Genomic DNA, 17,624 nt, shown 5'->3' with positions numbered 1-17,624 from the left:
GCTTTTCTTCTAGTGTATATATGTTTAGATCTTTAAGTATATCCCCATATACATTAGACTGAAGACCAATGACCATTTTAATAGTCACCCTCTGGACCAACTCTATCTTGCTGTATCCTTTTGAAGGTGTGGTCTCCAGAACTGTACATAGTATTTATTCCAATTGAGGTCTCACCAGGGACCTACACAGGGGCAGTATCACCTCCCTTTTTCTGCTAACCATTCCTCTCCCTTTGCAGCCAAGCATTTTTCTGGCCTTTGCCATCACTTTATCCACCTGTTTAGCCATCTTAACATCATCAGATACAATTACCTCCAGATCCTGATCTTACTTTGTGCTTAAAAAATTTCATCTCCAATACTGTACCATTTCCTTGGGTTCCTCTGCATTTTTTTAGCATTACATCTTAACTGCCAGATCTTAGACCATTCCTCGAGCTTCGCTAGATCCCTTCTCATGTTTTCCACTCCTTCCTGGCTGTCCACCCTGTTACAGATTTTGGTATCATTGGCAAAAAGACAAACCTTTCCCAACAACCCCTCCATTATGTTGTTCAGAAAAATGCTGAAAAGAACTGGTCCAAGGACCAATCCCTGAGGCACACCGCTAGTAGCAACCCCCTCCTCAGTAAACTCCATTTACCACTACCCTTTATTACCTCCCACTCAGCCAGTTTCTAACCCAGTCAGTCACTCTAGGATCCATATAAGGGTGCACAATTTATTTATCAAAGGCCTTGCTGAAATCTGTTTAGCGCTTTTCCTTGATCCAACTCTCTAGTCACCCAATGAAAGAAATCGATCAGATTCGTCTGACAAGATTTACCTCTGATAAATTACGCTGTGTTGGATCTTGCAATCCATTGGATTCCAAAAATTGTACTATCCTCTGTTTTAGCAACGATTCCAATAGTTTGATCACCACAGAGGTCAGACTAACTGGCCTGTAGTTGCCAGCATCCTCCTTACTTCCACTTTTATGAATAGGAACTATATTTGCCCCTTTCCAGTCCTCTGTAATTACTCCAGATTTAACTCCTTGTAATGTGTGGGGTCAATAAGGAATAACATAAAACAAAAGTAAGTATGTCTTCTGTAGCAGGGACATCAGATTTACTATGTAAAAGTAAATCCCTGTTGGGGAAAAAAAGAGCTCATTTATATGCCCTTTTTATACAGGTATAAGGAAAACCCCTTTGTAGTAATTTAATAAAAAGAATGCGTGACTGGCTGTTAAACTCCCTGACATCAGAACAGTTTCTGTAAATTCTTAAAAACTGTAAGAATGGTAAATTCTGTTTAAGATATGAGGGATGGAAATTGGTGAAATGCAGAAAAGTGTTGTGAACTGTTGGCTTAAAAATAAAAGTAGTCACAATCTATCCATCTCAAGTTTTCTGTATGCAAAGATCCAAAAAGCAAATAGATATCAAATGAAAATCCACCGAAAAATGTATGTGCTGATCACACGTGTTAAACCAACAATGAAATGATTGAAGTTCCTGAACTGAACCTCCCATATTTCCCATATTAAAAAAAATCATCATTGATGTGCAAGAGATACATCTTGTTGTGCATGCTGAAAGGAAAATGATAAATGGGACAGAGCCTGAAGACAGCTTCTCACAACCTGCTGTTATATGTCTGTGCCAGACAATAGTGCAGGGCCTGTGGATACAGCGCTAATAATTTTATCCACAGTGAGGTGGAGGAGGGGGAATATTCACACTCATTTCCACAGATAAAACGCTGTTTTACCTGCAGAAGTTACTTAAAAGATGTGCCTTGTATGAGGATCTCTTTGTGCCACAAAGCAGGAAAGGGTCTAGGGGGACAACTACTCACTACAAACTGTGGGTGTGTGTTTTGTTCCATCCAGGTCCTGGGGATTTCTGAGTCCTGCTGAATGACAAAGCCTGGGTACAATTCAATTATTGCTATGCCACTTACTCATGGTTTTTTTCTCTGTAGGCAAAAGATAGTGATGAGGATGATGAAGTCACAGTTAATGTGGACAGGGATCGTTTCATGGATGAGTTCTTCGAACAGGTCAGTTTTTGTTTTTTATTTTATTTTATGCTTAGAAGGAAAATATCTGAATCTGTGTCAGTGCATCTATAATACTAATAGAAGCTGATTTTCTGGGATGGAAGCTTGCTGATGATCTCTTTCATTGTCAGCTGGTATGTATGATTGTGTCAAAAGACGCTATATTATGCCCTTCTAGCTCAATCAGAAACTTCCCCTACTGAGGCTAAACACCATCAGCCTTCACTCATAGCTACCCAAGGATTTCTCCCCAGTTTTCACCCCTATACCCCAGTCATTGCAGCAACAGTCCTCTGGCTGAGAGGCACAGATTACAATTCCCTCTGGAAACCAAGCACACCTCCACTCTTAAACCAACAGGTAAGTGACACCTTTGAATGATAGCTAAGACTTCTTTCTCATGGAGCCTGTGAATGCTGCCTCAGGCACCCTGATGTGCAAAAGCTGGGCTCAGGAGCTGAAATTAGATTTCCTACACAGCAGTGCATATCACCAGTACTGAGCAACTGGGCTGACTACTTTCATTTTGGGGAGACATACTTGTTAATTCATGTACCAGTGCACACAGTGTACTGTTGACTCGTATTGGTACATGGACCATCTTATTTGCATATGATGTGGTCTGAAGGTTGTGCTACATGAATTTCAGGTGGTGGAGAGCCTATGGCATCTCACAATAGGAAAATTGATTTTCCTGGCGTGTAGCCAGATGGACTCAGAACGAATGGGTATAGTATGCTCGTGCTAGCAGTTGGAGACGGATCTGACGTCAGCACGGGTATATATACCCCCACAGGAAGCGTAGCAACTTAGTAATTTCCATCTCCAAAGCAGTTTGGAGAGCCTGCACGCTCGCTGAGCGTGTTTCCAAATCTACTTTCTACTTTCTTTTACTAAATTTCTACAGCACCATCGAGCCCCGCACTCCTGCGGTGATACCCTAAGGTCCCTCCCCCAGTAGAGTTTCCCGGGGTGATTTCCGTGATCCCCCAGAGGTTAAGACCTCGGTCCGGTGGCTGAATCGCGGCAGGGACATAGCCCCCGGGCGAGGCTCGGGTGTGGCGAGCGAGGCGCCTCGGTCCCGGCGTGGATGAGGCAGCGGGTGCATATCCTCAAACGCGGCGGTGAAGGTACTTGCCCTCTCCCCCCGCAGCCGGAGACCGCCTGGGTTCCAGCCGGAAAGCGCCGAGGATCAGGTAAGGCGTACATTTTTCCTTTTGGTCTCCGAGGAACCGAGGATTGGCGGCGTGGCACGCCGTGGAGGGCGCCATTTTGTGGGCCTTGTTCAGGTATTGAGCGCCCGTGATAGGCGCATGTTTATGACTAAGCGCATATTGTATACATCATTGTGCGTATATTGCTAGCCGCTTATTGCTGAGAGCATATTGAATGCCATTGAGCGGGTATTGCTAACCGCATATTGCTGAGAGCATATCGTCTACTATTGAGCGTGTATTGCTGACCGCTTATTGCTGAGAGCATATTGAATACCATTGAGCGTGTATTGCTAACCACATATTGCTGAGAGCATATTGAATACTATTGAGCGTGTATTGCTAACCGCTTATGGCTGAGAGCATATTGTTTACTATTGAGCGTGTATTGCTGACCGCCTATTGCTGAGAGCATATTGAATATCATTGAGCGTATATTGCTGCCCGCATATTATTGTGCGCCTGTTATATTAAGCATATATTGCTGCCGCATATTATTAAGCGCCTGTTATATTAAGCGTATATTGCTGCCGCATATTATTGTGCGCCTGTTGTATTAAGAGTATATTTCCTGGCATGTAGCCAGATGGACTCAGAACGAATGGGGATAGTATCCGCGTGCTAGCAGTTGGAGACGGATCTGATGTCAGCACGGGGTATATATATCCCCACAGGAAGCGTAGCAACTTAGTAATTTCCGTCTCCAAAGCAGTTTGGAGAGCCTGCACGCTTGCTGAGCGTGTTTTCCAAATCTACTTTTTCTTTTCTTTTTCTACTTACTAAAACTTCTACAGCATCGAGCCCCGCACTCCTGCGGTGATACCCTAAGGTCCCTCCCCCAGTAGAGTTTCCCGGGGTGATTTCCATGATCCCCCCGGAGGTGCAAGTCCTCGGTCCGGTGGCCGAATCGCGGCAGGGACACAGCCCCCGGGCGAGGTTCGGGTGAGGCTTTCGAGGCGCCTCGGTCCCGGCGTGGAGAGGCAGCGGGTGCATATCCTCAAACGCGGCGGTGAAGGTACTTGCCCTCTCCCCCCGCAGCCGGAGACCGCCCGGGTTCCATCCGGGAAGCGCCGCGGATCAGGTAAGGCGAACATCTCTTCTTTCTGGTCTCCGAGGCGCAGAGGATCGGCGGCGTGGCACGCCGTGGAGGGCGCCATTTTGTGGGCCTTGTTCAGGTATTGAGCGCCCGTAATAGGCGCGGCTTTATTCCTCCTTGTGCGTATATTGCCTTAGTTCTGAGCTGAGAGCATATTGAATGCCACTGAGCGTGTATTGCTAACCGCATATTGCTGAGAGCCTATTGAATGCCATTGAGCGTGTTTTGCTAACCGCTTATTGCTGAGAGCCTATTGAATGCCATTGAGCGTGTATTGCTAACCGCTTATTGCTGAGAGCCTATTGAATGCCATTGAGCGTGTATTGCTAACCGCTTACTGCTGAGAGCCTATTGAAGGTCATTGAGCGTGTATTGCTAACCGCTTATTGCTGAGAGCCTATTGGAAGCCATAGAGCATGTATTGCTCACTGCATATTGCTGAGAACATATTGCATATTATTATTATGATTAAGCGCCTGTTGTATTAAGTGCATATTGCTGTCGCGTATTATTATTATTGTGCGCCTGCTGTATTAAGCGCATATTGCTGCCGCATATTATTATTTTTGTGCGCCTGTTGTATTAAGCGCATATTGCTGCCGCATATTATTATTATTGTGCGCCTGTTGTATTACGCGCCTATTGCTGCCGCATATTATTATTGCCGATTCTCATTCAGCGCATACTTTTCAATGGAACAGAACGCCTCAGCGTCTTCAGTGGCGGCGCCGCCTGCCTCAGGCATTAGAGCCCTTGGCCTCTGCTCTGCATGCCAGCTTAGAGCCACGCACAGTGAAGAGCCAGACTCCCTATGTACCCAATGTGAGGAGGCCGTGGGACCCTCAGCCCAGGACCAGTCTCAGCCACGATTTGCTGACAGTTCCCCAGCGGCTACCCCGGATTTAGCGGGCAGTCTCGACCAATCGGGAATCCCGGGGGATCTTGTACCCCGGCGATTAGAGGCTGCTTCGATTTCCTGGGTGGATCTCTTTAAGGGGATTCATGCCTTTGTACAGATGCAAACGGTTTCCCGTCCAGGCCCTGCGGTTCCTGCTGTTCCTGTTGTTCCTGCTGTTTCTGCGGTTCCTGCGGTGGCTGCGACTGCGGCGGCTGCTGTGGCTGCCGCTGCGGTGGTGGCTCCTGCGGAACCTGTTCCTGGACCCTCACGCCCTTATCGTGAGCGGGACCTCCTGCCGCTGGACAGTCCAGATCAATCAGACCAGGAGGTTTCACCGGACGAGTCCGAACTCCCGGACGAGGGGGAACTTCCCCCAGGGATTGAGCCCTATAGAACCATGAGGCGGTTCTTCCCTAAGGAGGATCTCTCCGACCTGGTGTCTCAGTGTCTGACAGAGTTGGATATTACAGGTCCCAGCGCTACGGTACCCTCTGCGCAGAACCCCCTGCTGGAAGGTCTTCGTCCTACAGCCCGCCATTTTCCATTCTTGCAAGCAGCACAACAACTGATAGATTTAGAATGGTCAGCACCAGCGGCTTCTTTTAAAGGGGGCCGGGCCCTGACGGGCATGTACCCATTGGCACCGGCTATCCAGGACCTGCTGGCGTGCCCTCAGGTGGACGCCTTGATTAGCGCTGTGGTCAAGCGCACTACCATTCCAGTTGAAGGGGGGACGGCCCTCAAGGAGCCTCATGACCGGCGACTGGACGCCATTCTGAAACAGACCTTTGAGGTGGCAGCTCTATCTTTGCGGATCGCGACCTGCTGCACAGTGGTGACGCGTGCCTGTTTGTCACAGGTTAGGAACAACGCTCCAGCAGCTGACATGGAGTCAGCTCTTTCGTTCCTCACGGATGCTGCATCATACCTGGTCCAGACAACAGCTAAAGGGATTTCATCCTCTGTAGCCGCCAGGAGGCAGCTCTGGATCCGGAGATGGTCAGCTGATGCACCTTCAAAGACACGCCTCACCAGATTGCCCTTTAAGGGCTCTTTCCTATTTGGCAGCGACCTTGATAAACTGGCCAGTAGATGGGGTGCCTCTCCAGTGCCTAGACTGCCGGAAGATCGGTTCAGAAGGGGCCAGCGCGCCTTTCCAAGGCCCTCCAGGGGCAGGAGTTCACAGCGCTTTGTTCCTTACAGGGGTCGCTACCAGGCACCACGTCCTCAGGCCAGGAATCAGTCCTTTCAGACCAAGCAGCACAAGAGGGGAGCAGGCCCGGGCTCGGGTCCCGGCCGCGCCTCTCAATGAGAATCCGCCGATTCATCTGGGGGACGGAGCCATAGGGGGCAGGTTAACCCTCTTCTACCCCAGATGGGTCGAGATTACGTCGGACCAGTGGGTCCTCGCCATCATCCGAGAGGGGTATTATCTGGACTTTCATCACCTCCCTCCGGACAAGTTTGTGGAATCTTCCTGTCCCACACACAAGAAGGCAGCATTGGAAGCTACCCTGGCGAGGCTCCTGTCCTTGAAAGCCATCATCCCAGTACCTGCCTGGGAAGTGAATTCTGGACACTATTCCATTTATTTCATGGTACCCAAGAAAGGGGGCACCTTTCGGCCCGTACTGGACCTCAAGTCAGTCAATCGATACTTAAGGGTCCCGAGGTTTTGCATGGAAACTCTGCACTCCGTCAAGACCGCAGTACAGCCAGGAGAATTCCTCACGGCCTTAGACTTGTCGGAAGCCTACCTGCATATCCCGATCCATCCGGATCATCAGCGCTACCTACACTTCAAGGTTCTAGGACGCCACTTCCAATTCCGGGCTCTGCCCTTCGGGTTGGCCACGTCACCGCGGACCTTCACCAAGGTGATCGAAGTGGTAGCAGCGGCACTCAGATGGGAAGGAATTCTGGTCCATCCCTACCTAGACGATTGGCTGATCAGGGCGAAATCACGAGAGGAGAGCCATCGGATAACCGACAGAGTGATCGCCCTTCTGGAAAGCTTGGGCTGGGTAATCAACCTCAGCAAGAGTTGCCTTCAGCCTTCCCTGTCGCTGGAATACCTGGGAGTACAGTTCGACACCCAGGCAGACACAGTCAGTCTCACTACCAAGAGAAGGTTGAAACTTCAGACGCGTATCCGGTACTTGATGGGAGCCAGTCGGCCCATAGCTTGGGATTATCTGCAGGTTCTCGGCCTCATGGCATCCACCCTGGAAGTGGTACCTTGGGCAAGGGCCCATATGAGACCGTTACAACACTCCCTGCTCTCTCGCTGGAGCCCCCGCTTTCGGAACTATTCCACGCACCTTCCTCTTCCAGCCAGAGTACGGACCCAGTTACGGTGGTGGTGGCAGTCCAACCACATGAGCAGGGGGTCGAAGATGTCCTCCCCCACGTGGACTCTGCTCACCACAGATGCCAGCCTGAGCGGCTGGGGAGCACACTGCGAAGAACTCACCGCACAAGGGCGGTGGAACAGAGAAGAGTCAGCGTGGAACATCAACCGTCTAGAGGCTCGGGCAATCCGATTGGCATGCCTTCGATTTGCTCACAGACTGAAGAACAGGGCAGTCAGAGTGATGTCTGACAACGCCACCACGGTGGCATACATCAACCGTCAGGGCGGAACCAGAAGCCGACAAGTATCTCTGGAGATCACCCCACTGATGGCTTGGGCAGAGGCGAATCTTCAGGACATCTCCGCCGTCCACATTGCCGGGAAGGACAACACCACGGCAGACTTCCTCAGCAGAGAAAGCCTAAATCCGGGAGAGTGGCAGCTGTAACCCACAGCCTTCCAGATGATTGTGGATCACTGGGGGATTCCGGACATGGATTTACTGACGGACAAGTCCAACGCTCAAGTACCCAGATACTTCAGCCGCAAGCGCGATCCGTTCTCACATGGAATCGATGCCCTGGTTCAGCCATGGCCTCTGCTATATGCCTTTCCTCAGTGGCCTCTGCTGGGCGCCATCATCCACAAGATTCAGAAACACCGGGGCCTAGTTCTTCTAGTGGCACCAGACTGGCCAAGAAGACCCTGGTACACGGACATGAGAAGACTTCTGGCAGGGGAGCCCCTTCCCCTGCCTCCTCTCCGGGACCTTCTACGTCAAGGTCCCATCCTTCACGAGGATCCAGCTCAATTCTCTCTTACGGTCTGGCCATTGAGAGGGCTAGACTGAAGAGGAGAGGCTACTCGGAGCCCGTGATAGATACACTCCTCCGAGCTTGCAAGTTTTCCACATCCCTCACCTACGTAAGGATCTGGAGAGTATTTGAAGCATGGTGCGACACTCATGGCACCAATCCACATGCGACCACAATCCCTATTGTGTTGGATTTCCTGCAAGATGGACTTCAGAAGGGTCTCTCCCTCAACTCCATCAAGGTTCAGGTGGCTGCGCTGTCTTGCTACGGTCCCAGGAGGGATGGCAAGACCATTGCCAAGCACCCAGATGTTTCTCACTTCCTGAAAGGAGTCAAGCATATTCGTCCGCCACTGAAGTGGCCTGTGCCCTTATGGAACCTCAACCTTGTTTTGGATTTCTTCGCAGGATCCACCTTCAGACCCCTTCGGGGCCTGTCTCTCCGTTCTCTCACTTTGAAGATGGTGTTCTTGCTGGCTGTATGTTCCGCACGCCGCATCTCAGAGCTACAAGCACAGTCCTGCCGTGATCCATTTCTCAGAATCACTCCTGAGGCTATCCATCTTCGGACGGTTCCCTCCTTTCTACCTAAAGTGGTTTCACAGTTTCATCTTAACCAAACCATATCCTTGCCTACCACGGCGGGTTTGAAGAAATCTGAAGAAGGGCGTTTATTACGCCATCTTGACATTGGCAGATTGCTGCCCAGATATCTGGAAGTGACACAAGAAGTACGAAAGATGGACCATCTGTTCGTCCTGCACAGCGGAAAGAAACAAGGTGAAGCGGCCTTGCGGCCCACCATCGCCCGCTGGATTAAAGAAGTTGCCGAGCAGCTTACGTGGAGGCTGGGAAGTCTCCGCCTCTATAGGTCAAGGCTCATTCTACCAGAGCACAAGCGGCATCCTGGGCGGAATCCAGGATGCTGTCGCCTGCAGAAATATGTAAATCGGTGACATGGTCCTCCCTCCATACCTTCTCCGGGTTCTACCGTCTGGATGTCCAGGCCAGGGAGGACACAGCATTTGCGAGGGCGGTACTACATGGTCCTCAGGCAGCCTCCCGCCCAGGCTGGGAGTAAAGCTTTTGTACATCCCATTCGTTCTGAGTCCATCTGGCTACACGCCAGGAAATGTTGAGATTACTTACCTGATAATCTCCTTTTCCTTAGTGTAGACAGATGGACTCAGCATCCCGCCCAGCTGCCTGTGTACATGGGTTTCACCGATTCAAGGTAAGCCATGGCATTTGTTTACATAAGAGCGTACACTCTACCAGGTGTCAACGCCTTCCGGTTGTGAATGCTGGCGGTCTCCAGCTACTATCAATCGGTCAGGGGAATCCTGTTTCACTATTTCACTGAGCGTCAGTACACACATCCATAACAGCTTTTGCAAGGAAGATTACTAGGTTGCTACGCTTCCTGTGGGGGTATATATACCCGTGCTGACGTCAGATCCGTCTCCAACTGCTAGCACGAGCATACTATACCCATTCGTTCTGAGTCCATCTGTCTACACTAAGGAAAAGGAGATTATCAGGTAAGTAATCTCAACATTGCTGGCCATTGTGAGTCACTGATGTGAGTCACATACTGTTCTAACATATCTTGGATTGTATTAAAGCAGAAATGTTTTTACATACAAATAGTTCCCAGTGTAGCCTTCAATAGAATCCCAGTAGGACAGTTCTTCAGAATACTGCAGTGTTGTACATTGCATGTGCACCAGATCTAACAGCTTTTTATCCCCCATTAGGGATCTCTCTATCATAGATGCTGCATTCATCAAAGCAAGTAACTTGTGAAGTTCAACCAGACATACTCACTGAAGCAATCTGGTATTCATTTCACTACACTGTTCTGTGTGTAAAGTTGGTAAATTAATAGGATTATTCAGAAGAATTGGAAAATTTTGCTAGTCCTGCATGGAGGTTCCAGAGAAACCTTGAATTGTTTATAGACAGATAAATCTTACCGGGTCAAAAATATGTTATCAGTAATAAAGAAAAGCATTTTTTTTATAGTTAGTTAAAGATATTGGCAGTTAAAAGAAGCAGGCTCATTGATATTTATGGAAGGACCTAGATAATTAAGTCAAATGGGCAGATAACTGGCAGATGAGATTTAATATGGATAAGTGGACGGTAATTTATTTGTTAGAAACATTTGATATTTCACTTGTTCCTAAAGTTAAGCACAAAGCAGATTACATAAAAATTAAAAAGAACTCTGAGCACATAAGTAATGGATACAAACAAATATGCCATACAGATATGAGGTAACTTGCAAATAAGGGCACCACCTTAAACAGAGTGGAACCAGGCTGCTGGCACTAACTTTTAAAAAGGAGATGGAGTAGCTTTTAATATAGAACAAATGAGGAAAGCTGACAGTCACTCAGCAGTACATGATTTGGAGGAATGTATCCTTGAAGGATACTAATGAAACAGGAGAGTTAGGGCATCCCAACAGAGAGGTTCCAATAAAAGTAAATGTAGTCCATGTGCCTATACGTAAAAAATCACCTGAGCTAAAGATTTGTAAATTATCCCTATTAACTGAAACGCAGGTTAATACAAACAAAAAACTCACTTTGAAATGTCTGTATGCCAATGCCAGAAGTCTAAGAAATAAGATGGGAGAATTAGTGTATAGCAGTAAATGATGAGATTGACATAAATGGCATCTCAGAGACCTGGTGTTACGCGTGCCATCCGAGGAAGACCCGCGGAACGGCCCCCTCACCTCTCTACAGTAACCCCAGTACCTGGTTCCTCACGGCGGTAGGCCACCAGCTCCATCCTTGGGCCTCCCCTGGTGCCTCTGGCTCAGCTACAGACCCTGGTGTTCCCGGTCCAGCCACCACTGCTACTGCTCCACGTCTGGCCTTTCCGTGTGGCCCGCGGAGAGATGCTGCTACTAGGTGCTGCGCCCCTCCCTAGGCGCGCGCACCACGTGCTTAAGTAGGGCCCGCAGTGGGAACTGAACCGCGGCCCCGGATGATGACATCAGCAGAGCACCGGTACTTAAGCCCGGGCTCCGCTCCCTAGCTTTGCCTTTGCAACAGGTCCCCTTGCTGGTCGAGTACTCGTTGCCTCCTGAGAGTTTCGTCTCACTCCCGTGTTCCTGTTCATCGCAGATCCTGGTTCCTGATTTCCTTTGCTCCTACGTCCCTGCTCTTCACCTTTCCCCGGATTGCCTACACAGACTTTGACTTTACTTTGCCTGACCATGCCATTGATTCTCTCCAAGCCCGGACCTCTGCTTGCCTGACTACGCCATTGACTCTCTCCAAGCCTGGACCTCTGCATCGCCTGACTACGTCGTCGACTCTTTCCAGACCCAGACCTCTGCATCGCCTGGCTACGTCATCACGTCTCTTCAGACCCAGACCTCTGCATCGCCTGACTACGTCGTCACCTCTCTCCAGACCCAGACCTCTGCATCGCCTGACTGCGCTTGCAGACTGCCGCCAGCCCTGACTCAAGCTCGTTCCATGACGCCTCTTCAGCCTACGTCCTGGACTTGGTGTATTCAGGCTTCAGCCCGCTCATGCTCGGGTGCTCCCTATCTGTTCCATTGGCACCCGTGTCTAAGGGACACTACCTTGTCCAGTACAAGACTATGTTGCATCTGTCTGTCTCAGATGGCTTCGACCTCTGTGCCTCACCTTTCTTCCTTCTCTCTCCTCAAGCCTTGGGAAGATGGCTGCTGCTGTGTCTTCATGCTGCTCTCTCTGGCGTCCCCGGATCGGCAACAGTGACGGTGTTCGCCATGATTTTCCTGAGGGCCTCCTAAGGTGTGTACGCGCGTGCACGCCACCCATGTCTATATCCACGTCATGGCGGGAACCTCGGGGGCGCCCCCTCCGAGTGACGTCATCACATCCTGGTATTTAGCCTGCCCTTCGTTTGCTAACAAACTGAGTTAGCAAGGATTGGATTGCCTCCGGTCTAAGCTGCTCTGCCGCTTCCCAGCTGCCGCAGGAAGCTCTCTGCTCTTCGGGGTATTCTTCACTAACCTGGGGACCCGCTCCTCGGGGGCCCTTCTGCTCTATTTCAGGTATCTATTATGGGATACTGGGTACTCTCTCCTCGATGGCCTGCTTTCCCTAATCTGGTGCCTACCACTGAACAACTTCTGCCTGCCAGGACCTTCTACGATACAGCCTTCTGCTTCAGTGAGTACTAACCTTTCAATCTGTCTCACCTTCAGCTTCAGCGCTCAGGGTTTACATCCGGGACCTGTCCCTTCTATGCCGCGCTATCTATCACCTACTCAAGTGTGAGACTAGTTTCCTCTGCTGAGGACCACTGGGCTACCTTCACTGCTGCCCGCCCCGGGCAGTACCGTCAAGCTGTACAATAAATACTACTTCTCTGTGTCTGCGTGTATAGAGTCTAGCCTAGTGCTGCGGTTTCTCCCGGGGCTCCTCCCCATGGGAGTGGCCATCACCGCAGTACCCAAGGATCCACTGTATCACCTCATAACCATAACAGACTGTACCATCTCTCTCCTGCTGTCTCTGGGCTGACTATCTCCTCATCGACTACACACAGAAGCCCACCTAAGTCCAGCCGGCCCTGGCACCCAAAGGCTCAACCCGAGGGGAACGCGGGCTGGTATTGGTGAAGCTCCAGCCGGGCTCTGTTCATCAGCCCACTCCGCCTGCCAACGATGGGGACATGTAGGTTCTTACCTACGGGTTGCGTCAACCCCACCTCGGCCCAAGGGTCCACCTCCAGTGCAACACCTGGTGGAAGGAACCAATGGCACAGTGCTATATCAGGGTACAAATTATATCGCAATGATAGGGAGGATCAACTTGGTGGGGGTGTGGCACTTTATGTCCAGGAGGGTAGAGAGTCCAACAGGATAAAGATCGTTCAAGAGACTAAATGCTCAGTAGAATCTATATAGGTAGAAATCCCATGTGTGTTTGATAAGAGTATAATAATAGGAGTATACTATCGTCCACCTGGACGAAATGGTCAGACAGATGATGAAATGTTAAGAGAAATCAGGGAAGCTAACCAATTTGGCATTGCAGTAATAATGGGAAATGTCATTGACTGGGTAAATGTAACATCAGGACATGCTAGAAACACTAGGTTCCTGAATGGAATAAACGACTGCTTCATGGAGCAACTAGTTCAGGAACCAACGAGAGCGGGAGCTATTTTAGATTTAATTCTTAGTGGAACACAGAATTTGGTGAGACGTAACTGTGGTGGGGCCACTTGGCAATAGTGATCATAACATGATCAAATTTGAACTAATAATTGGAAGGGGGAAAATAAGTAAATCTACAGCTGTAACTAAATTTTCAAAAATAAAATGAAGAAAATAGAAAAAAACTGAAAGGTGCAGCTGTAAAGGTTAAGTGTTCAACAGGCATGGACATTGTTTAAAAATACAATCTTAGACACTCAATCCAGATGTATTCCACACAATAAGAAAGGTGGAAGGAAGGCAAAACGATTACTGGCATGGTTAAAAGGTGAGGTGAAAGAGGCTATTTTAGCCCAAAAAAAATCCTTCAAAAATTTGAAGAAGGATCCATCTGAAGAAAATAAGAAAAAGCATAAGCATTGTCAAGTTAAGTGTAAAATATTGATAAGACAGGCGAAGAGAGAATTTGAAATGTAGTTTGCCGTAGAGGCAAAAACTCGTAATAAAAACTTAAAAAAAAAATATTAGAAGCAAGAAGCCTTTGAGGGAGTCGGTTGAACTGTTTAGATGACCAAGGGGATAAAGGGGCTCTTAGGGAAGATAAGGCCATTGCAGAAAGACTAATTTAATTCTTTGCTTCCGTGTTTACTAATGAGGATGTTGGGGAGATACCAGTTCCAGAGATGAAATGAACCATATCACTGTGAACCTGGAAGATGTAGCAGGCCAGATTGACAAACTAAAGAATCACCTGGACCAGATGGTATGCATCCCAGGGTTCTAAAGGAACTCAAAAATGAAATTTCAGATCTATTAATTAAAATGTGTAACTTATCATTAAAATCATCCATTGTACTTGAAGACAGGAGGGTGGCCAATGTAACCCCAATATTTAAAAAGGGCTCCAGTGGTGATCCGGGAAACTATAGACCAGTAAGCCTGACTTCAGTGCCAGGAAAAATAGTGGAAACTATTCTGAAGATCAAAATCACAAAGCAAATAGAAAGACATGGTTTAATGGAACACTGTCAACATGGATTTACTCAAGGGAAGTCTTGCCGCACAAATCTGCTTCATTTATTTGAAGGAGTTAATAAACAAACACTTACAGGCGAGGTTTTGTTCATTGTAAACCGGTGTGATTTGTATTCTATACAGGAATATCGGTATATAAAAGTTAAAAATAAATAAATAAATGTGGACAAAGGTGAACCGGTAGATGTAGTGTATTTGGATTTTCAGAAGGCATTTGACAAAGTCCCTCATGAGAGGCTTCTAACAAAACTAAAAAGTCATGGGATAGGAGGCGATCTCCTTTTGTGGATTACAAACTGGTTAAAAGACAGGAAACAGAGAGTAGGATTAAATGGTCAATTTTCACAGTGGAGTGCCTCAGGGATCTGTACTTGGACAGGTGCCTTTCAATACATTTATAAATGATCTGGAAAGGAGTATGATGAGTGAGGTTATCAAATTTGCAGATGATACAAAATTATTCAGAGTAGTTAAATCACAAGCAGATTGTGATAAATTGTAGAAAGGCCTTGGGAGTCTGGAAGATTGGGCATCCAAATGGCAGATGAAATTTAATGCGGACAAGTGCAAGGTGTTGATTATAGGGAAAAATAACCCATGAAGAAGTTACACGATGTTAGGTTCCATATTAGGACCTACCACCCAGGAAAAAGATCTAGGCATCATAGTGGATAATACTTTGAAATCATCGGCTCAGTGTGCTGCGGCAGTCAAAAAAGCAAACAGAATGTTAGGAATTATTAGGAAGGGAGTGGTTAATAAAACGGAAAATGTCATAATGCCTCTGTATCGCTCCATGGTGAGACCGCACTTTGAATACTGTGTACAATTCTGGTCGCCGCATCTCAAAAAAAGATATAGTTGCAATGGAGAAGGTACAGAGAAGGGCAACCAAAATGATAAAGGGGATGGAACAGCTCCCCTATGAGGAAAGGCTGAAGAGGTTAGGGCTGTTCAGCTTGGAGAAGAGATGGCTGAGGGGGGATATGATAGAGGTCTTTAAGATCATGAGAGGTCTTGAACAAGTAGATGTGAAGCGGTTATTTACACTTTCAAATAATAGAAGGAATAGGGGGCATTCCATGAAGTTAGCAAGTAGCACATTTAAGACTAATCGGAGAAAATTCTTTTTCACTCAACGCACAATTAAGCTCTGGAATTTGTTGCCAGAAGATGTGGTTAGTGCAGTTAGTGTAGCTGGGTTCAAAAAAGGTTTGGATAAGTTCTTGGAGGAGAAGTCCATTAATGGCTATTAATCAAGTTTACTTAGGGAATAGCCACTGCTATTAATTGCATCAGTAGCATGGGATCTTCTTAGTGTTTGGGTAATTGCCAGGTTCTTGTAGCCTGGTTTGGCCTCCTTTGGAAACAGGATGCTGGGTTTGATGGACCCTTGGTCTGACCCAGCATGGCAATTTCTTATGTTCTTCATTAACTCTGGCCATGCCTCCTTTCAGCTTGGGTAAAAGCAGAGATCCTGGGAAGCAGCAGAGAAACATTTAGAAGTAGAAGAGGAGTATAATTTTCAGACCTTCATCTTACCCGAGTAATACTTGGTTACCTGGGTACAATTTTAAAAATTATCCTCACTCTCCCTATTTGTTTTGTAGGACTGCTTTTTTTGTTAGTCTGAGCTCTGTAATACTAACTTCCTTTCTGCAGGAATCCAGCACCAGCTCATACAGGGTCACTATGGTGACAGATTAAATTCAGCTGCTCTTGCTAAAATATTCAGTTTAATGCCCTATTACTTGTATTAGCTGTTTACAACAGCATATATGATTGCACATACTCGTATGACTGCTGTTGGATTTGGATTTAATAACTCACCTTTCCAAACGTGAGCAAATGTTGAGTTACACTGAGGTATAATAATTTTCATGCTCCGGCAGCTTTACAATCTCAGAGAGATTCACTAAACTGTGATAGGATGATATCACATGGTAAACTGCATTTAAGGTGAGTTGAATACCATTTATCACGCGATATCATGGCATTGCGCAATATCGTGCGATTATAAACAAAGATTTCCTCCCCTTATGGAAATAAGCAGCTTTGCATGCATTAAATTGCCTAATGCATACAAAGCACCTTATGCATAGACAAGCCAATGCAAATAAAATAACATGGTTGGTTTAGAAAAAAATTTGCCGTGTTATTTTATCGCTATGGAGGGAAGTGTAGATAAATTTCCCTTGGGCGCTTCGGGCCCCTAATGCGGGACCTCGATGCTCCCTTGGAAAATTTAAAGGGCCAAGTTGCCCAAAACCCCCAAAGGCATCAATGACCACAGGAGTCAATGTCAACCCCTGCCGGCACCCTCCACTCTCTCCACTCTCTGCCACCTCCTAAAAAGGTGGCTCCCAGGAAAAATAGCCCTTCCTGCGTAGTGACAGTCCTTACCCTCCACCCCCTCCCCTTCAAATTGCAAAGTGCCATGATAGGTCCCCCACCACATTGGAATTTTCCTACCAAATTTTAAAAAATCCTGATATTTAGTGCCCCCTCCCCCTAAGTCCATTACCTTGGCAAATGGTCATTGATAGCTCACTGAGGGCCTGGGGCGCCTCCTAGCCCTGGGCCTGTTTGGCGCCATTGTTCAAAACGTTTTTGGAGGATACTCAAGACATTTATCCAGCTGAATATCCCAAATAAATTATCTGTCTAACTGTAGCCAGATAAGTTATCTATTTTTAGTTTCTTTGAATATTGGCCTCCAGGTGTGTTAGGATTATTTAGATTTGATATTTTACTTTTTTTTGTTTTTATTAATATTTTAGTTTATTTTTATTGGATTGTGGCTTGACTAGATTTTGTATTTTCCTTTTATTCAGTTTTTTATGTAGATTGAATTTGACTTTTGTGAACCTTTTATGTTGTATATCAATTTTATTTATATGTAAAAGGTGATTAAACAAATTAATAAACTAAACTAAACTCATCTTGCAGCACCATTCCACCCAGTGTCGTCTTCTGGTTGCAACAGCAATCT

At 47.3% G+C, this 17,624-nt stretch overlaps 1 protein-coding gene across 1 annotated transcript in view; it reads left to right on the top strand.

Moving 5' to 3' along the window:
- Nucleotides 1-17,624, top strand: part of STX1A (syntaxin 1A) — a 447,455-nt gene that overhangs the window by 131,223 nt on the left and 298,608 nt on the right. The window contains exon 2 of the mRNA XM_029613098.1: nt 1,972-2,049. Coding sequence (XP_029468958.1) covers nt 1,972-2,049 — 78 coding nt within the window. The remainder of the gene's footprint in view (nt 1-1,971; nt 2,050-17,624) is intronic.

The sequence above is a fragment of the Rhinatrema bivittatum genome, chromosome 8, assembly GCF_901001135.1.
Source record: "Rhinatrema bivittatum chromosome 8, aRhiBiv1.1, whole genome shotgun sequence".
NCBI lineage: Eukaryota > Metazoa > Chordata > Amphibia > Gymnophiona > Rhinatrematidae > Rhinatrema > Rhinatrema bivittatum.
This window is presented reverse-complemented; position numbering and strand designations above follow the sequence as displayed.